Source organism: Theobroma cacao, chromosome 6 (assembly GCF_053813885.1).
Source record: "Theobroma cacao isolate CCN51 chromosome 6, ASM5381388v1, whole genome shotgun sequence".
NCBI classification, from domain to species: domain Eukaryota; kingdom Viridiplantae; phylum Streptophyta; class Magnoliopsida; order Malvales; family Malvaceae; genus Theobroma; species Theobroma cacao.
The window spans coordinates 27,198,981-27,220,193 of NC_142644.1; the positions used below are offsets into that span (position 1 = coordinate 27,198,981).

Sequence of the window (21,213 nt, forward strand, 5' to 3'; positions counted from 1 at the left end):
AAGTGGAATTTTATTTTGCATTGAATAGTAACTGCCCATTGCCTTCTAAAGCAGCAATTGGGTCATTATCAATCATTCACAAAATTTGCAAGTATAGGATGGAAACTCCATTATTATTACACTTTCTTCCCTTTTTTTTTTTATTCACTGTTTTGAGGATTAACTATGTTTAAATGTTTACAGAACAGAACATTTGAATTAAGTAGTAAAATCTGAAATGATAATAATGCCAGATCAATCAAGTCTAATCATTTAATTTATGTTCTTTCTTTAGTAATTAATGACCTGGAAAATTTGACTGGTTGGGTGGTCCTCACTATTCCAATGTTTGACCAACGTGGATAACAACATTTATTGTTAGAGTCCAATTAAGATTTTCTACCCCTTATTTATTACCCACGTTTTGCACACAAAAATGTAAGTATTATCCATAAGTGAATAATACGGTCAAATTAAGTAATTAGTTCTTTTATATTTTATTAAGATAATAAATTTATTTTTTATATAATAATTTCTATAAATTGAGTAATTATATTTTTTAAATTTAATAATATCAAATTAATTATTATGAATTTTAAAATTTATATATTAATTATGTTGTTATAATATTTGATTGTGTTGATAAGATTTTTTTACTGATATAATATTAAATTATGTAGCATTTCACGAATGATATAATGATAGTATTGACAATTATATGACGTAATCAAATATTGATATTGATTTTACAAGTATTAACGTGAAATTGTCTTGTATGAGATTATCGTATGATAAAAATGTTTAAACTAGTTAAATACTAACAGGGTTGTGATTAATAAAAAATCCTAATAAATATTATGTTTTAAGGCATATTTGGATAAAGGTGAACCGCATAGGTTAATTCTCTTTGAAATATTCAATATTTTTACTTTTTACATTTATTTTTATTACTATAAAATAAATAAGAGACTTCTTCATAGGTTAGACAATGGATTTGAAAGTACATTTCACTATTTCTTCTGGTTTTGTGTCTCTTTTCCTTTTAATTTGCTGCATTTGTTTGGGAAATATTCAATACTAAATGATTAGACTTGAAGAATCAACATAGATGGGCATTTGGTAAAAAGATCAATTAATGACACATCATTGGAGTCATAATTATTTCTTCTAAAACTTACTTTCATTTATCTTATGTATCTGAACCATGCAAAGTGCATAAACAAACTAACAAGAGTGAACCTAAGGCTATAGGCCTGGCACCCTACCTCCTGCAAGAAAAAACCATGAAAAATCATTTCTTTTCATTTATGGAAAAGAAAAATAATTGAACCCAAAAGAGCAGTTGGAAAAAGACATGGTTCAAACCCCTTTTATAGTCTTGAGGTTGTTTGCTTCTACCTTTGACCAATGTCGAGGAAGGGTAAAGTGGAAGCAAAAGATGACGCCAGGACCGTACCAGACTGAGATAAAAACTGAAGCGAGAGTGGTTGGTTGGTGGTTTCAAATTGGCCAATACGGTTTGTTCTTCTTGCCACTGTGTCAAAGGTTTGGTGAAAGTCGAAAGATTTTGGCAACGTAAATCTAAGCCAAAAATCTAAGGTGATTGACATGACATTCTACCATTCTATGTCGTAGATATCTCCAAACAAACGGAAGCCTCCCAAGATTTACCTATAAAAAAGTTTTTTTCCCCACTAATCACCGCATTAATTATTCCTAGATTTTTTTCCCTCACTTTTAACTTATAAAAAGTAACCGTCTCGTGGGTCGATTATTTTGTGATTGGTCATCCCACGGTCAGATAAGAGAGTGTTAAATAGGTGCTCTGTAAGGGAATTCAAAAAAATAAATGATCGGTCGATATATAAGAGAACTCATTGATTAATTTAAAAATAAAAATAAAAAAAATAAAAATATTTTAGACATTGTATGTTTAATATTAACACCGTTTACTTATTGGTAACTTAGTATTCATTTTGAAAATTAGTAGATTTGTGGTAAATATTGTTAAAACTTAAGGGTGTTAATGTGTTTTACCTTAATATGTAAATTGAAAATGTAAAGAACACAACAAGGCTCTTGATAAAAAATTAGAAAAAATTAAGACATTTTATACAATATTTTCCCCAAGCATACCACAAAAGGGTTTGTGGCATGAGAAAGAAAGCACTTGGATTAAAATTGTTTAAACATTTGGTAAAAAATTTTGTCATAGTAACTTCTTAGAATTTCCAAGATTCAAAAAAAAAAATAATAATAATATCATTGAAGTTGAGATAGAGAATAATAATATCAAAAAAATAATAAAAATAATAACTTGTGGTAATTAGTGTTGTGAGATAAAGAATAATTAAATTTACGTGTTTGATAACTTAGAGCAGTGAACAAGAGTGCTATGAAATAGATAACAAATATCACATCATCATTAATAAATCATCATATTTAATGCCATATCAATGAAAAAGTGTCACGTTAACATAAATAACAAAAAAAATTTAATACGATTAACAATTAAATTGAAATTGTTAATTTTATAAAGTATAGGACTCAATTTTTACAAATTATTGTACAGACTAGATCCACCACTTTACTAAGTACAAGACTAATTGGATAGTTTAATCTATAATTAATTATCATAATAATAATCAATAATAAAATCAAAAAAATGTTATAGTTGCAATAAATACAACTATGTCCTTTTTTCTTTTTTGAGATGTCACTAAATATTTTTTTTTCTTTTTAAGACATCTAATACTCTTACTTTTTTATATCACAAATTTTTTTTATATTAAAAAATATTGAACATCTATTTTCTAAAAAAAAAATCAAATTTTAATATAAAATAAATGAAAATCAAAGCTTTTGTCTTAATTTTAGTGAAAGTAAAAAAAAAAAAGAGATAAAAAAAAGTTTAAGTTGCTCCTATCATTATTCAAATGGTTAAATCATTCAATGAATTAGTTATACAATTAAACACAACTTATAAACTTATAATTTTTAATAAAGACAATATTAAATTCCGACACTTCAATATAATTACTAAAAAAAGTACTAATTAAATTAATTAGTACCTTGTAATTGATCTTATTATTATTGATCTTAATTTGACGGTCAGCATATTGCAAGATTTCCAAAAGTATGATACACGATTTTTTCATTTTTGGGTACAAAGATCTGATCCACGATAAATTGAATAAAAGAAAATGCACCAAAAAAATGAAGGGTGGAAATCGACGCCGCAAATCTCGCCATACCGACTCTTAAAAAATAAAACAAGAATCATATTTTTCAACGATTAAATATTTTATAAATATGAAAAGAAATAAAATTATTATACCAGTGGGAGTTTTGAATTCCTCGCAGAGTTTTTCACGATTATTTGAAAGGCATATGATTGGAAGGGAGTAAAGGGTGGTAGTAATATTGAACAAAATCGAGGGAAAAAAATAGAACGAGGGAAGGTAGGAGCTAAATATTCCTCCTTTCTAAGTCAAAGGGTCAAAGATACTTAGGAGAACACATCCACCGATGTCCTTTTCTTTATTTATTTTATTGTTGCAATTATTATTATTATGTGAAGGGGTGAATGAATGAATGAAGAGTTGTCAGAAAAGAGAAGGGAAGGTTTCAGAATTCCATAATGTGACCTCCATTTTTTACCCTTAAAATAAAGGGACCCCCTGCCCTAAACCTTGTTGGGGCATTAACTAATTAAATCCCATTTTTAAATAGTGAGAGAGAGAGAAAGGGACATCTGGATACCTCCCTTGTTAATTTTGCTTAGGCATATAAGATTTGATAGAGCAAAGTACCTAACCCATCCTCTCTAAACTGATTTTTTCATCCTCAAATGTTGCTAGGCCTCAGATGGGGGGGAAAGGCTTTATATCTATTTACTATAAATAAGAACCTAATATCATCATCTTTTTCATTCTTTTTTGTTTTTAATGATCTTGAGACATGTGCTGAGATCAAATTCAGAGGCTTCATCATTGAACTCTCCCAAACTTAGTTGATAAAGGGGTGAATTAAGAATTACTCATGTGAAAAATTGTAAGATAGAAGAACATAAAAAACCCATTATTTTCAGTCTTTTTTTTTTTTTTACATTTAATGATATGCTTCCATGGGGTGAAAAAGGACAAGGTTGAACTTGAATAAGATGATATCTGCAAAAGAGAAAGGAAAAGGTTGAACTTGTATGGATATAAATTATTAAGGCTGTTTTGGTAAAGAAAAAGTTTATAACACTACTTCTTTTGGTTAAAGATTAAGACACCATTATCTACATTTCTGAATCCTTCATTTACTAAATGATGCTAAGAATGGATAAGCATTCCAATTTTCTCTCTAAAGAATAAGGTACAAAATTTGGGAAAATGTTAATTAGGGTTGATTTGATAGCACCGCTCACCAAATGGATAGGATATAATTTGGGTTATTTGGGATATTGATTGGACACTTGACATTTGATTAATGAAATTAGTACAGGTTAGATGAGAGGTTTTCTATCACTTTCCAAGGATAACAATGCCATAAGACCAGATGTAACATTCCCAAACAATTTTCCAAGTTGCTGGAGTCACGGAACCAAATTAAGATTTGTCTCTTACCAAATGATTTTGGCATACTAGACCTTAGCCCCTGGGTGTATTAAGATTAGAGCTTCTTTTATCTTCACCAAATGTTTCTAGGCTACAAAATCCAATGCTCAACCTTGGAAAGCAAATAATGCCAAGTCCTAACGCCATGTTGGGGGAAAATACCTTCTTGGATTCCAAGGTCTTTATCCAGATGTATTAAGAATTAAGGGCACTAAACTCAACCATTAAATGTACAAGAAACAAAAAGTAATTACGTTATCCACTCACTATAATTTTATTCTAGGCACAATGTCCTAGGGAAAGGTTAAAGGGTCCCCTCCCTCTTATGATAATTTTGATGTAAAGGGGAGGGGTGGGCGGCTAGCAAGCAGTCCTTTCTATAAGCGTTTCCTTGGGAGAATTTTGCCTTAAAGGAAGGTGTACATTCTTTATATAAATGTGTCGTAATTAAAACAATGGTGTGGGGCTGAGTAGGTTGTGGATTTGGAGATGTATTCACATGTAATGTTCCCATTGTCACCTGGTTCATGTCCTTTTTGTAATTAAGGGCAATGGCATGGATGTCGTTGGTCAGGGCTTGGGTGGCCGGCCCTTGGATGGCTATAGATGTGAACTTGGTGACTTGGCCAACATTTTTTGACCATGTTATCTTCATGGCAAGAAGAGCCCAAGAGGGGCTCTTGACACACTTACCTCTTTCTTTTTGTTTTTATTTGGGTTCTTATCTGTTTTTTCTTAAATGTATATAATTTTAAAGTATTCAATTTCAATCATGAATTATTTAGATGAACCCAACACTCATAATTCCATAAACTAATATTGTATACAATTAATTGTGAGAGATATCCAATGGCTTGTGGGGTTGATTTGGAAATTTGGGAATGTGCCCAACTTTAGAAGAAGCCATGGAATACGGCTTGAGATTGGCCTGAAATTGTGCTCGAAGAAGATAATGTCATTTGAGACTTGACTATACAAATAGTTCAAATAATAATTGCATTCCATGATGCAATTACCATATGAAAATTCTTTTTTTTTTTTTAAAGCCTGCCTCTTGAGTTGTCTTAATAAGTCAGGTGATTCCTCCTACCACATTGGATTTGATAAGGTACGACGGTCTTCAAAGTTGATCCTTAAAAGTACAAATTTAACTGGCAATGTATGATGATGTACCTCTTCAGTCTTCATAAATGAATGAAAATTATAAAATTGTAACCTATCTTAAATACTTTGTCTCTTGTCTTCCTCATAAAAATTGACAGGGTTCTATGTCTATCACAGGGCAGAGCAGAGCAGAGGTCAAAGTTTTAACCCCTTGGGTACCTGCAAGATTGCCTGATCTTCTCTTTTTCTGCCATTCTTTGTTTTCTTGCTTTCTAGCTGCAAACCTGGAATTCCTTTATGTTATCTCTCTTCTTGGAATCCCCTGTACCACTACGTTTTGCAAGTTCCAAAAGACCATTATTTATGCACCCTAACAATAAAAATGAAGGAATGTGGAAGGAAATTCCAAAAAAAAAAAAAAATCTTTAGAATGGAGGGAAATCTGGTTCAGAAATTTGAAAAAGGCTGAAAAATGTTGGTCAAACCTGTAATTTAATGTCTGGTAGAATTTATATTGGCAGGACAGTCCAAATTTTCATTCATGGCATAAAAAGACCTTTGTCCATATTCCCTCCTAGCTATTTCCATTCAATTCATCATAAAAAGTATCCAAACTTTTTTCAAACTTTCTCAACTAATCAGAGAATTTTTAGACCAAACCAGACACGGCCTAGACTTAGCCATACATGTGCCTGTATAGAAAACAACAGCTCTTATTTAAAACTTGATTTTGCTGTGGAAATTCCATGGTGGGACATGACAATGGAGGGAATACTAAGTTGGACTTGTTCAAAAAAAATGGTGTTTGACTGAAATGGAGCAGGGATGATCTTTCCATCTTTCTCATATGGGTCCCTTAGTCTGTCAACTTTTCCTCCAATCTTTGAAAGTTCTAGTTTGTAAGTCTCTCTTCTCTGTTCAAAAGTTTCAGACATTAATATATGTTTGTTTAGCTTCAAGGTCAATCACGGAATAGGACCTTTTGGAAGGAGAACTTGTTGAAGGTAGGGTAGGCACAATTCAAAATTCTCAAGTACCCTTTAATGTGGGTCATGTAATTCATTGGAGGGCATGTACTGTGTTTGAGGATGAAATTATGGAAATCTCACCTACCAAGGTATTTGATTGCTTTCAAAAGCTTTGGCAATTGATGTTTGATTCACCAGGAAACCTGGCAGGGGTTAGTTAAAGTGATTTATAAAGTTAATTGATACCAGCTTTTCTGATATTGAAGATCCCAAAACCAGGTTGAAAGCTAAATAAAAATGGATATAGGATTAGGATATGATGACCCAGATTACGTAACTTCATATCATATCATCAAGTTGGTTGAGAGGTTGAAGTGCTAATTAATTTGCCTGCCTACCATCTAACTTAACGTGTACACTACAACTTGGTGAATAAAGGAGTGAAGAATACAGATTTTGTTCATTCTTAGCTTCTTCAATTACCTTATTGAGCTAAAAGCAACTGTTTCTACCTATCTTTTATCTCCCACTCAAGAATTCATGACCACACCCATTGGAATCTTGGTACTTTGAGCTTCCAATTTCTATCATTTGCAACGATTACTACACCTTGTATTACTGTGGGTTTTGAGCTTTGAAGATTATAATAACATTTATGATTAGTCATAAAAGCTTGATAACTTAGTTAAGGTGAGAGTTTAGGTTCATAGTGTTCTCCTATTGTATCCGTAAAACCTGAAATAATTGATCCGTAGCAGAGGGTGACAAGCTCGATCAAGTGGTTCCCTAAAAGTTGCAGAGTGGGACTAACCTGCTATGTTCACTTTTTTACATTGTCGCCTCAGAAAATTAACACCTTTAATGACCCAAGAATTAAGTTCTGATCGACTACTCCTATTTTCCATTGTTTGGTTAATCTTTCAGAGCGGGGCTAATGAATAGAAATATTACAGCAAAAGAAGCACTGAAACGTGCTTGAAGGGCCCCAAGTCTTGGGCAAATCTAGCCCAAGTTTATGCTTTGGCAGGCCTAAAGTTGGCCTCAGTAGTTTAGTTAAGCCCATGTTTTACTCTAATCCATCAGCCATCAGGTGCAGCTAATAGATTCCATCTTTCAGATTTTGCTAAAAGTTGTTTGTTAATCATTCCTCTATACTAGTTCCGAGTCCTTGGAACCACTGACTGGCGCAATTGTGAAGGCAAGAAACTTGTAATTTTATGCATTCACTGTATTGACCCTTACCCTTTGCACTCCTCTTTCCTCAAGAAAAGTGGAGATGTTTAGTACAAAACACATAAAAGCCCATTGAATCTCACGTTCCAGGCTGCAGGTTTTCTTTTCTGTTTCTGGGTAGCTTTGGTAATAGTAAAACTTGCAATAGTATGTCATGTGTAAGTTCAAGTATTCAATTGGTATGTACTTGGGGTATAAACTATATATAATCTAACTATAACTAGCAGTACTCAATCCCTTCGAGTATACTACTAATGGTGGTATATGCAACGAATTTTTTACATCAGCGAAAAGTTTATGCAAAATTGCCAAAGGACATTCTTGTTTAATCTCATATGATTCGTCCTTCATTCGTGGTTTCTCCTCTATTTTCTAGTACATGATGATGAGGGGGAATCTGATAGTTGTGTACATTTTCACTGCTAACATAGACAACCCAGAAAATGTCGTACTTGACACTGAGGGAAAAACGCTCAAGGTAGGGCAGCATTGTTTTCCTATAATCCGAGGCAAGAATCCATGAGTAACATAGTAGAAGAGATTTCCACACGTAAAGGCATGCTACCATTGGCATGCTTTGGCATTTCAAGCAAACTCCTGCTGTTGCCCCTTCCATCTTCAAGAAACGCGACTTGAATAAGGCTAAGTTGGCGTAGGAGACATCATTTATGTCACTGCTAGAAGATGCAATCACATTCATGGAGACTATGTCACCTGTGGAGTACTTGGCAGCATTGGACCCATCTTTTGATTCTCCGGCGTATGCATCAAAGAAGCTATGCTCAATTAGAACAGCCATGCTTGACATGCTTGCTAACATTGATAGCTGGAGAAAACAGAGCAGAGTGAAGGATTAAAAGTTAGAGGATCTCAATCCTGATCAATAGTGCAATCCGAAACAAATGCTATGAAACATACTGAGCAGTAAAGAAAAGCTTTGAGGAATAATTCTGTTATAAAACTGATTCCGTTTCAATGTTGTTGGTCAAGCCAGATACTTATTACACAGCTAAAAAGAAAGATCCCTTCTAATGACTGGCACTGCTAATAATTACTGTGAAAAGCCCAAAAGATGTTTGATTCTGCTCCAAAGCTTCTGCTTTTTCCTTTGGGACTAGAGCAAACGGCATAGTTCAGATCATCATTCATGCTAAAACTAATTTTTCCATCATCACCAAGAGACAAGGTCTAGGACATTTGATAACAAATTTGTTGCTCATGTTACTTCCCTAAGGATGGCCACATTAAAAGAAAGAACAGAAACAATCTTTGGATTATTTCTACTTGTGCCCTGTTATCAATTTGGTTTTGGATGCTTGCAGAGTTCATCTTTGTAGTGGTTTTATACAATTTCTTTCTTGAAAGTGTTTAGACATTTAGACGATCCAGCTGGGAGAAATATTGCAATAGAAATTACAGGAGGAATCTAACTTACAAGGGTTGCAGTCAAAACTTCTTTGTTTTCAGTAGCTTTCTTCATCCATCCTCCATACCATATGATCTGAAGAGAAAACAAGCCAGTTGGAAATAACTTCAAAATCGAACAAACTTTGGTATAGAAGATGACGGAGAAACAAAAAAAAAAGAAAAGAAGAACAGGACAGCTAGAAATGAGTTGTTGGCTTTAGCTTACCAGATTACCATGGATGCTCTTGAATATAGAACTTTGAACACAACCAAGAGTTTCAGTGCATACACAGAACTGTTTCAGTGAGTCAACAAGTTCATCGACGAGTACAACAGTCGGTCTAAACACGAAAAGGGTTACATCCAAATTTCTGTTGTTGAAAGGAACAAAGCAAGCCATAGCTTTCTTCTCTTACCTTTCTTTCTTTCTTCTTCTTCTTTTTTTTTTTATTGGTTGCTTAAATATTGAAATGAAGTGATTAAAGAAGGGAAGGAAATGGGACCCGGAAACTTCAGTTTGGTGCCGTAGTTGAGGGTTTGGAAACTTGGAATAAGGAAAGATGAAATTCAATTAGTCATGGGAGCTTGCCTGGTCTACCTTGCCTACCTCCTAGGAAAACGGTAAAACATGATTTTGAAAGCCCTGAGAAAAGACAAGGTATTTTCTCGTGTTTTGACTCTTTCTACACGCACTTTTTGTTAACAAAATCTCGTTCTACATCATTACCAAAGAGTTAGTTTTAAATTGGGATGTTCAACGTGTCTTTTATTATTGTTATTTATACTCTTTATCAATAATGCTTCTATTATTTAATTGTAATTGTCTGATAATGGTATCTTTGAACACAGCCGTATAACGTGTTGAAAGAAACTAGTCAGCTGATGGCTACTTGGTACTACTGCTGCAAGTATTTTTAGTTTTATTTTTCATCCTCTACATTGGGCAATTCCTTCAATTTCAGTTAATTGCAATGCAAATGTCGCATTATGCGGGTGATGAATTTATGTTTCCACCATCCACAAGCTATAGTAATTGAATCATTTTGACTAAAAAGCATTTCTAAAAATGAATGATACATGGAAGAAAGAGGCAGTATCGATACAAGTTTAAAGATCAACAACATCAGAAGGATCCCCCTTCTGCTTTCTACTTTTCTCTTTCTGAAATTGTTAATATCTTTTATATCATAAACTGTAAACCCAAGCTACTGAAGCTATAAATAATTTTACTTCAACATAATATCGTTGATCTTCTCCCATCAAATGGGATGGAAAAGTATGAATGTTTTCGTGGACCATGCATAAAACCTGCATGAAAAAGAAAAAAAAAAAAGGTGTTTGTTAATAGATAGATATAATTTTTTTCTTCGGTCGGACTTGAACATGTATTATATCGCGGTTTACACAGCAAAACGCTGGTTCTAGCTGTGATGATTAAGCTTTCTGCTTAATTTAATTCCTCTCTCTCGAGAGGAAATAATAAATTAGACAGTGAGCAGGATATTCTCATGCGGCATTAAAACAACTTTCCAAGACATGCCTCACCTCATTATAGGTCTATGGGGACCCTCAGACCGTCACGTGCAAGTTGCACATGGATTCCTTCCCTACATACAGACAATAATAATAATAATATCGAATATCAGTCTACCTTTTTAATAAAATCTTTCTGAGAAACTCAGGTATACTACACCATACAATTCGTAAAGTAATTGAGAATCAATGTACCTCTCAGACCATTCCATAAGAAACTCATTGTCCTTCTCGTGATCAAACTCATGAGTCATTCCAATTAATAGAGCTTGTTTTGGACATATCCTCTTTAGAGCCTCAAGAGTCTGCAAAAATAAGCGGATGGAACATGAGCGGTCTCTGACCATATATATAAATGAAGAAGAATTATTGGAAACAGTGGAACAAACCTGAGGTAAGCATAAGTGAACGTTATGAGATCCTCTCTGCAATGCAGAAGACAGAAAACAGAAAACATTAGTTCAGATAAGAAGATACATAGCAAGCAAAATGTCAATGAAAGGAAAATTGTTAATAAGAGAATATACAATAAATAATTGAGTGGAAGCATAATTTACAATTGTGGTGGACAACTTCATCAAATCAATTTTAGTAAGAAATCTGTGCCCCAACCATGATCAGACTAAGCCAAGAAGTTTACACTTCAAATGCACTACGGTAAACTGTATCTAAAAATCTCAACCCTTCACTTTTGGACGAAAAATAGCCCGACCATAATATCTTTAAATGTTGGGTTAAGAAAACATAGAGAATAATTCACATCTAAAATTCTTGTTATTCCAAGCCATATAATTTTTTTCTATTTTCATTATAGCTATACAATAGTTTTTACTATTCCCAAGTGGCTGAAAATTGAGTTAATACCAATATTAGACTAAACTAGCCTTTCCCCATGTTTTCTTTCCAACTCTTGCATATCAACAGGCCACGATTGGTAATCCAGAAGAGAATCCCACCTCACTTGCAAGTTCATGTCAACAATATTAAATAATTATCTATGGTGCCAAACTGGGTTGTAAGAACATAAGATGCACAGTGGCACACACACATATACAAATATATCTTATGTAAGAATCAGCATGAATGGAATTCACAAAAAATGAAAGCTGGTAGTCAACAGTATAAAAATTAAAAAAACAAGGCAGTAACAGACCTTATATAAACAATCCAATATCAGAAGATCCAATTGTCCAGCACCATTTTTGGAAATAACTGCAAACCCAATATTCTGATCAAATGTTGATCAAACACGATATCTTGCCATAATTTATTTTACTGTGTAAACTCAATTCACAAACAAATAATTCAGAAAAACAATACTTAGTACACCAAAAACTTATAAGTGAGAGGACATGTGCTTTCTGTTCACCGAGTACCAGTCAACATTAAGATCAGACTAAATGCGGTAAAGGGATGATCCCTAAGCATCTTATCTTTAGCAATTTTTAGGCAAATCATAAAAAGGTTTCCTGTTTGTGAACCATGCAGGACAACTCTCTCACTAATATTAAAACCTATCATCGGTTTAAACAACACAAAAAAGATTTGAGTGAAAATCTTAAAACAACTGCTTGAAGGATCCATTTATTTTTGAAACTACGTTACAGCAATCTACATATTTCCTTAGACTGTTAACACATGAGCTAAATCTGATAAAATATATTCCGACAATGCTAACATTGACAAGCAGCTCTAGATGATATGTAGTGAATAGATGTCTCATATCCACATTTAACATCACCAATAAGATATAAAATACATGTAGGTGTAATGCATGTATGCCCACAAAAACAGGATAAAAAGCAGCACCTACCATACTCTGTGTTTGAAGGAAAACGTGAGACATCAGATATATAAGCCACTTTACACTTTTCACCAAAAAGAAAACCTAAACAGATATAATCTTCTCCATGCATCACCTACATCAAAAGTATAATCAAGCACTTAGCATGAATTTTCAGTGATGGAAGAGATGATGTATTATCTTAAGAGACAGAAGACTAACTGGCAACGGGACAAATTTTAGTCCTGATGCAAAAAATGGTCTGTCATATTGCTCCTCAATTATTCTCCAGTCAAGCTGAGCCACCCGCCTTAGTTCTTGGCCTTCTCTAAGTTTCTTCTGAACCAAGTATGGAAATTTTGTGGCAATGCTGTTTAGGGACAAAGTAAACTTCAGCCAAGGTTACTAGAGGCAGGATAAAACTACAACACATTCTTTCTTCTATTGACTGCTTGTTTGCAAAATAAGCTTCAGTTCTAATTTGAAACCAAACTTTTGACTATTCTACTTAAAGCATATGAAAGCAATAACCTCTCACATTATAAAAATATGTGAACAACATATGTCTTGATAATGTATCAGCATAAATAACAATAGTTAAGCTAGAAAAATAGTACATGCACAGTGACCCTACGAATAGAAAATTAATATTATACCTATCCATCGCATATTGAGTTAGAAAAATGGCAGTGGGATCAATATCATTTGTAGGACTATGTGGTTGCACAGCACGTATATCATCCAGACCAAGAACAGCATCAGCATGTTCATGAGTCAAAATAATCTGCACTTAACACAAAAATTAGTACTAGTTTTGAATTCCACTAGTCAACTGAAAGAACAAAATATAATTTGTAAAGTGTATAAGCCATTATATGGATCAACAAACTCACTTAATTGCTATAAATCCTATAAAACAATTGAACAGAGAAACCAATTATAAATGCTAACTGCTATACCAAGATACGACAAAATGTCATGTTCAGAAACACCTTTTTACTATGTATTTTTTCCAAATAATGCCTAATATTTCAATGCTATATGAATCTAATTTAACATTAACAATAATGTATTCATGGAATAACCAAAAAAAAAAAAAAATCATTTGAATTTTGAGGCAAAAGTGTACTAAAAATTAAAACTCACAGAATCGATTCGAGGAATCTTGTGGAAAGTGAACCATCGAAGAACTTGCTCCCTGAATGTCTTCCCAACATCAATTATAACATAATTGTGTTTACCATTGCTCGAACAGTAATCGATAAGCAAAGATGTATTACACCTGAAAAAACAAATAGCTTCAAAAGCAAAGCTAAAAAACCTAAAATTTCTGAAGAAACTAAATTGAAAATGATCACATTATTCACAAAAAATGCACTAAAAATTTCAGATCTACGTCATTAAAAATTGCACGGACAATTAACTTTCTTTCAAATAAAAAAGAAGCGAAAAGGAAGTAACCTGTAATTAGGGTTACGGTCCGGGGGAATGGAGAGGGATTGGAAGCAGACGTGGCAGGGAGGATCGGAGGGCTGGATCAAGCACATTGCGTTGGGGACGGCACTGGAGCAACCGGTTCCCAGGAAGATCAGAGCCGATCCATCACCATCACGGTCACGATTATCAACGGCTAAAAGATTATCATCAACCTTGTTTCCATTTTGGAGCGGCTTTTGGTTCTCCATTTTTCTTTTTCTTTGTTTTTTTTTTTTTATTTTGGAAATTTGAGTTTGAGGTGCACAGAGAGAGAAAGCGAGAGAGGGCAGAGAGAGAGAGAAGGCGTAAAGGGGACGGAGAGGGAATTTCATAAAAGGTGGAGGGTATTTATAGGGAAGATTTCGCCCGCGCGCTGCAACGGTTCTGGCTGTTTCATTATTCGCCACGTGGCATTAGTTTAAGAGAGCCTATAAATACGATATCACTTGGGACATAAAAATTCAAGTTGGCATGACACAAGCCTACAGGCGCATCAGTTATCAAAGAAATTTCTCGCTTTAACATCTTTAGCTGTAAAGCAAAGTCCAATTTTGAGACTTATCAATGCAGCTTATCTATGAATAAAGTAAAAAAAAAAAACAGATTATTCAACAATTTACATTCATAGCTTACTTTTCAAATCGATAAATTATTTGCGATTAAGAAGAACATGAATGATTTACGCATATGTTTTTCTTTCGTAACACATAAGCATACAAAAGCAAAATTAAGTTCACCTAACTTAACGGTATTTTCTTTAGGTAGAAAATTTTAATGGGCTTTACTGCCCAAATATGAGGGCCCATGAAAGCAGACCCAGTTTGAGAGGCCAGGGCCATGATACCCCAATGGACAGCCTCCGCCTCAGCCTCAATCATCTAAGCGCAAGCTGCAAATGGAGGAAGGTTCAAAAAAAGAAGGAAAAACAGAAAATAGACCTACTATTAGTTTGTTGTTTAAAATGTTTAATGATCGGCCTAATGCACCCCTATCAACGGTGTGAAGCGCGAGAGACTAACCCAGATTGAGAAATTTGAAGAAGCTCGGCAAGCTCCTCTGAGTCAATCTACACAAAGCATACAAAGTTTCCCAGGTTATATCTGTTCCTCTTTTGTCCGTTAACTTAGTACAAATGCACTCTGGTTCCATTTCTTATCCTAGAATTCGAGAAATCCTAGCTCGGCCTTGTAAATGTTTTGGTTTCTTTCAGTTTCATACATGTTTTTATTGTAGTAAGGTTGCGTTTGTTGCAAAAAAGGCTTCTTGTGAGCTCACAAGCAGGTTTTATGATTACCCATTTGCTTATACTAGATTTAATGCATATTTCTCATCGTTTTCTGTAAGGAATTTCAATTCTGGTTCTCATTTTTTGAGTAATTCTAGTGTCCAATTTATGGGAAGAGATAATTTTGATGATGGAAATGGTGATTATGCTAAATTTAGAGACATGGGTGTCCGGGATTCTGGGGAGTTATGTTTATTTGATGATCATAATGGTGGGCGTCAAAAGAACCGAAACCTGAAATTTGGTGACTTTGATGAGGTTGAAGAGGAGGAAGAAGAAGGAGAGGAAGGACGGGATTGTAGAGATATTGATGATAATTTTATGATATTGAATTCGTGTAATGGACATCGCGTGCAAAGAGAGGATGTTTGGAGAGTTGAGTTGGAGGAAGATGAATTTAGGCACCCTTTGGTGAGAGAGATTTGTAGATTGATTCAGCTTAGGTCAGCTTGGAATGCAAAGCTTGAAAGTGATTTGAGATACCTGCTAAGAAGTCTCAAACCTCGTCAAGTTTGCGCTGTTTTGCTTTCTCAGGTTGATGAACGTGTTGCTTTGGAGTTCTTTTATTGGGCTGATCGACAATGGCGGTACCGTCACAACCTGATTGTCTATTATATAATGCTTGAGATCCTTAGTAAAACTAAATTGTGTCAAGGTGCTAAACGGGTTCTTCGGCTCATGGCACGTAGGGGAATTGAGTGTCAGCCTGAAGCATTTAGTTATTTGATGGTATCATATAGTAGGGCTGGCAAGTTGAGGGATGCAATGAAAGTATTGACCTTAATGCAAAAGGCTGGAGTGGAGCTGAATTTGTCAGTATGTAATACTGCAATTCATGTTTTGGTGATGGCAAATAGGATGGAAAAGGCCCTGAGATTCTTCCAACGAATGCAACTTGTTGGCATTACACCTAATGTTGTTACTTATAACTGTTTGATCAAGGGATATTGTAACATGTATCAGGTTGAAGATGCACTGCTGTTGATTGCTGAAATGCCATCTAAGAACTGTTCCCCAGATAAAGTTAGTTATTATACCATAATGAGTTTCCTTTGCAAAGAAAAACAGGTAAAAGAAGTGAGGGACTTAATGGAGAAGATGTCAAAAGACAGTAATCTTTTTCCAGACCAGGTTACTTATAACACTCTTATTCATATGCTGTCCAAGCATGGTCATGCAGATGAGGCTCTTGAATTTTTAAGGGAAGCTGAAGGGAGAGGATTTCGAATTGATAAGGTTGGGCATAGTGCAATTGTTCACTCGTATTGTAAACAGGGAAGGATAGATGAAGCAAAAAGTATTGTGAATGAAATGTTGTCCAAAGGTTGCAGTCCTGATGTGGTGACTTATACTGCTGTTGTTGATGGTTTCTGTCGGATTGGGAAGCTGGACCAAGCTGAAAAGATGCTTCAGCAAATGTACAAACATGGCTGCAAGCCCAACACTGTATCATATACAGCTTTGTTAACTGGGCTTTGTCGGAAGGGGAACTCATTAAGGGCAAGAGAGATGATGAATGTTAGTGAGGAAGAGTGGTGGACCCCAAATGCCATCAGTTATAGTGTTGTGATGCATGGGCTGCGTAAGGAAGGAAAATTGTCTGAGGCATGTCACGTGGTTAGGGAGATGGTTAGCAAGGGCTTTTTCCCAGGCCCAGTTGAAATTAACTTGTTAATTGAGTCACTTTGTCAAGAGGGGAAAATGGATGAGGCTAAAAAGTTTTTGGAGGAATGTCTGAATAAAGGGTGTGCTGTTAATGTTGTAAACTTTACTACTCTTATTCATGGATATTGTCGAAAGGATGACTTGGAGGCTGCTTTGTCATTGCTTGATGATATGTATCTAAGCAACAAACATCCTGATGCAGTCACTTATACAACAGTAATTGATGCACTTGGAAAGAATGGTAGAATAGAAGAGGCAACTGATCTTACCATGAAGATGCTAAAGAAAGGGTTGGTTCCAACACCTGTTACATACAGAACAGTTATTCACAGATATTGCCAAATGGGTAGGGTGGAAGATCTGTTGAAATTATTGGACAAAATGCTTTCAAGGCAGAAGTGCAAAACAGCATATAATCAAGTTATCGAAAAGCTTTGTAGTTTTGGAAACCTTGAGGAGGCTGATAAACTGTTGGGTAGGATTTTGAAAACAGCTTCCAGAACTGATGCTAAAACCTGTACCATGCTTATGGAAAGTTATTTGAGCAAAGAGATGCCTCTATCAGCATATAAAGTTGCTTGTCGTATGTTTAACAGAAATCTGATTCCTGATCTGAAATTATCTGAGAAGGTGATTAAGCAACTCATGTTAGAAGGAAAATCTGCAGAGGCAGATAATCTCATGCTACGGTTTGTTGAGCATGGATGCCATTCACCTCAGTTTGAATAACATTTGCATAATCATGTTGTTCAGTATCAGACTACTGCAGATATGGTTCTGATGACATATTTTAAATTCTCTGATGCTGGGAACTTTCTCTTTGAAGTTCAATGGCTTAGAAACGGTAATCCTGGAACTCTTCTTCTTCTTTTTCTTTGGGCGCGGGTGCATTGGGGTGGGCTTGCAAGTGCATGCTAGCACCTTCCTTTATTTCCATCCTTAGTTGACCAAATTCTTACATTAACTCATTAGAATTTTTATGGGGCAAGATTAATATTTCATTGTATGTTTTAGAGCTGCTAATGAAGTGTGGTACATCCTATGATGTCTAAATTAAAGCTGTTAAATTTAAACTCCATGGTATCATGTCATAGAAATGATGAGAAGTGTCAAACATTGCTATATAAACCATTTTCTAGCAAAGTTACTTTGAAACATATGCAGGAGCTGAAAATGGATTCTTGAAAAGTGGTAGAGATTCAATGCAATTGTGTGATTAAGTCAAAGGGTAAGGTGATTGGATACATGAGAAATTCCTATCTCAGGGGTGCTAGGATATTATGATGGACCCAGCTTCTTTTTCGATCTTGAATATTGTCATTTTTGTTCAGCTTTAACATTATTGACAAATGAATTGATAAGCAAAACTGTTAGATTTTCATTTTTGAGTGGGTGCAATGATAACCTAGTCTGGATGGATGGTAAATGGTGAATAAAAATAACAAATGTTGCTTAAAAATTTCCTTTTCCTAGTCAAAATGTTTTAGATCTAACATGCAGATTGCCTAGGTGCTTATATTGTTCATTTATTTGGTTGTCTGCTGCAGTTAATTCTTGGTCAAACATGATTAATTTGGAGATAGATCCTCAGTTACTGATTGACACCATAATGGGACAGGACTATGGATCTGCAATCAACAGTTGGTATATGGAGAATAAATCCTGAAAGAAACTGAGGTAAAGTTTGCTAGTTGAGGTGCTGTCTCCCACTATTATTGTTTTGCATTGCTGTTTGTATGGGCGTGTATGACATCTTTACTGTAACAGCATAACTCCCTCCATTATTGCCCATCTGAAAGCTGATGTGCAAGTATAATGTTTCAAATTGGGATATTGCTTTATTGTCTGCTTTCCTGATGTCGTACTTAGATTAAAAGAGCTGGTTGTTCTCTCACATGGCTAATCATCATGTCCTTGTTGCTGTCCTAGGATATCGTGAATTGAAATAGAGCTAGATAGGTTAAAACAAGTTGCATGAAGATAGAGGCAACTGGTCATATCTGAAATGACAGCAGAACGCTCTGGAAAATTCAGAGCAAATCCTGATATTCAGATGTTCATGCAAATCCTGCTGGATCAGCTCTGGGACGAATGTGAACCAGTGAAATTCGTGGCCATAAGATCTGGTCTCAGAATTTGTTGATTGTAAAGCACTTGGAGCTTCTCATGAGGGATTCAGGATTACAACTGGCCAACAACATTTAAGAGATTGAGGAGGATTTGATTTTGAAGAGACTGATATTGTTTCATCCTTTCCCTGTCAGTGTTACATGGTTAGTTAAAGCAAATAAAGTTATCATACCGCTTCGTTGTTTGCTACTACTCATTGAAGGCATCTCCCTGGTGAAAGGAGCCAAAGAATCTGGACAGATGACAAGGAGAACTAAAAAGAATGGTGGAGGAGCCCTGGCTTAAAAAAAAAAAATGGTGGGGCTTTGACTCGCTTTTGCTTTAGCATTTGTATTGGATATATCAATACGAGTATCTCATGTCGAAAGGCACCATATGGAACCTTCTAACATGTCTGCTACGTGGCCGACCCACCCATCTGCCCAAGATTCTACTGTTCATGCCCTTTTGCTGTATTAATGAAATTTATTTCTCTTGTGAAATTCACTCTTGAAGCATGTTGGGCACCTCCGATTCTTTTGACTCACAAAAAACCGAATCGCCTTTTTAAATGATACACTATAAGGTTGGAACTTGCAGGCCTAAAACTTGGGATAAAAATCTAGCTTTCTCCCTGGATTAACTTAAATAGCTTGCGGTATGAGCTATTTTAGGTGAATCCCAAGTTGTCCTAGAATTGACAAATAACCAAGGGGCCCTGCCTGCCATTCCGGAAACATAAATTAGATAACATTTGGGATCCAGAAAGATCTAAACCACCCTCGTCCCCCTGGTCTTTTTCAAGGACAAATTAAAACAACCCATTCCTATAACATTTCATTCATTAATCCTTCGATGCATGATAGGGGGCCAAGATCAAATATGGGAAGCTTACAGTGAATCGAACCAGGCCCTAGATAGATTCCTAGCAGTAAAAATTCCCATGCATATATGGTGCGGTACCTTATACACCTTTCCCTTGTAATATTTAGATTCCTTGTCATGTTAGCTGGATGTCCTGTTAACATTTCCTTGATCTCATTTCTCTCTTATTACCAATTTGCCATTATATGTCTGTACATTTCGTCCTTGTAGCATCTTCACATGCCAATTCACAACATCTTTTTGGTACAAAGATCAATCTCACCACCGTGTTTCATGCATGTAAAGTCGCCTTAAGCAGCGTCCATATCCATGTCCCCCATTTGCTTTGGAAGTTTTTGGGAAACAAATATGCAGGTTTTTCATTTGCAAATATCTGCCTTATTCTTAACTAATTAAGATATCAAGATACTCTACCGGAACTTCTTATTTAGTTTGAATGGAAACATATTAACCAAAACTTCTCCAGGTTGGACGCAGAAAGATATGTTGATCAACAGTGTGCGAGCTTTCTGAATTGTCCATGACATGGTCTCCTACAAGCTTAGACTGAGACGTTTGCTTTTGGTTTCTCTGACTCTGCCTCTCTCTCTCTCTCCCTAGCTGTTATTTCATATAGCAATTAACTACTGTAAATGGAACTAATTGATATTTCTGGCAGCCACATACTTGGGTTAGAAGATTTGCCTCTTGTTTCCCTTAGCAAAGTGGTTGCCACTCAAATGACAACAAATTAGAAAGAAATGAAAACTCTGGGTTTTTCAGTTAAGGTGAATTCTAGCAGAAGCGAATGGACGTTTATGTTTTTTGCTTCATCCATGGGGGAAGGTGGTTCTGATCAGTGCCTTCCTATGATGGTTTCTTGGGGATCAAGACGGTTTAGGCAATGATGAGCTCAGGCAGATGGATGAGGGTTTTAGATTATTGGGGCGTGTCCTTGTGCAGGTTCTTTTGTGTGTATAGAAGTTGCTTTGAATTCTAAGATCAAGCATTTGATGTGTTGGTCATAGGTCTTGTGTATTTTTGCCTAGTGATGTAAATCTGCTGATGATGTGCATTGGAGCTTTTTGTTGTTGATTGCTGCGGGCAGAGAATAGAATGCCCAGGGGTGTTTTTCTCCTTTTGCTCAAAGCTTTTGAGAACGTTTCAGACCGGTCCCTCTTCTTTTTTTGGGAGTGACCAGTC

The 21,213-nt window shown here is 35.2% G+C and overlaps 3 protein-coding genes across 4 annotated transcripts; 1 reads left to right on the plus strand and 2 right to left on the minus strand.

The window, feature by feature from the left end:
• Positions 1–8,126: 8,126 nt before the first annotated feature.
• Positions 8,127–9,873, minus strand: LOC18596443 (uncharacterized). The gene is made up of 3 exons (XM_007024908.3): positions 9,522–9,873; positions 9,324–9,389; positions 8,127–8,714 (listed from the first exon to the last, which is right to left on the minus strand). The coding sequence occupies exons 1-3, from the start codon at positions 9,693–9,695 to the stop codon at positions 8,220–8,222; spliced, it is 735 nt and encodes a 244-aa protein (XP_007024970.1). The 5' UTR covers positions 9,696–9,873; the 3' UTR covers positions 8,127–8,219.
• Positions 9,874–10,336: 463 nt separating this feature from the next.
• LOC18596444 (Metallo-hydrolase/oxidoreductase superfamily protein) lies at positions 10,337–14,429 on the minus strand. The gene is made up of 10 exons (XM_007024909.3): positions 14,073–14,429; positions 13,758–13,893; positions 13,268–13,395; positions 12,834–12,981; positions 12,642–12,747; positions 11,982–12,040; positions 11,218–11,253; positions 11,024–11,133; positions 10,841–10,902; positions 10,337–10,603 (listed from the first exon to the last, which is right to left on the minus strand). The coding sequence occupies exons 1-9, from the start codon at positions 14,417–14,419 to the stop codon at positions 10,845–10,847; spliced, it is 1,128 nt and encodes a 375-aa protein (XP_007024971.3). The 5' UTR covers positions 14,420–14,429; the 3' UTR covers positions 10,337–10,603; positions 10,841–10,844.
• Positions 14,430–15,174: 745 nt separating this feature from the next.
• On the plus strand, positions 15,175–19,649 carry LOC18596445 (Tetratricopeptide repeat (TPR)-like superfamily protein). 2 transcript variants are annotated; one of them, XM_007024911.3, is made up of 3 exons: positions 15,175–17,881; positions 18,585–18,714; positions 18,967–19,649. In XM_007024911.3, the coding sequence occupies exon 1, from the start codon at positions 15,220–15,222 to the stop codon at positions 17,764–17,766; it is 2,547 nt and encodes an 848-aa protein (XP_007024973.3). In that variant the 5' UTR covers positions 15,175–15,219; the 3' UTR covers positions 17,767–17,881; positions 18,585–18,714; positions 18,967–19,649. The 2 variants fall into 2 exon arrangements, with proteins under 2 accessions (XP_007024973.3, XP_017978396.2); XM_018122907.2 differs by having other exon boundaries at positions 18,656–18,714.
• Positions 19,650–21,213: the final 1,564 nt, after the last annotated feature.

Coding starts and splice junctions, on each gene's coding strand:
- LOC18596443 (XM_007024908.3), bottom strand. CDS start 9,695: ATGGCTTGCTTTGTTCCTTTCAACAACAGAAATTTGGATGTAACCCTT. Junction 9,390..9,521: donor AGAGCATCCATGGTAATCTG/GTAAGCTAAAGC, acceptor TTTTCTCTTCAG/ATCATATGGTATGGAGGATG. Junction 8,715..9,323: donor AAGTTTTGACTGCAACCCTT/GTAAGTTAGATT, acceptor TGTTTTCTCCAG/CTATCAATGTTAGCAAGCAT.
- LOC18596444 (XM_007024909.3), bottom strand. CDS start 14,419: ATGAAATTCCCTCTCCGTCCCCTTTACGCCTTCTCTCTCTCTCTGCCC. Junction 11,134..11,217: donor TTCACTTATGCTTACCTCAG/GTTTGTTCCACT, acceptor TTATTTTTGCAG/ACTCTTGAGGCTCTAAAGAG. Junction 10,903..11,023: donor CTTATGGAATGGTCTGAGAG/GTACATTGATTC, acceptor GTCTGTATGTAG/GGAAGGAATCCATGTGCAAC.
- LOC18596445 (XM_007024911.3), top strand. CDS start 15,220: ATGCACTCTGGTTCCATTTCTTATCCTAGAATTCGAGAAATCCTAGCT.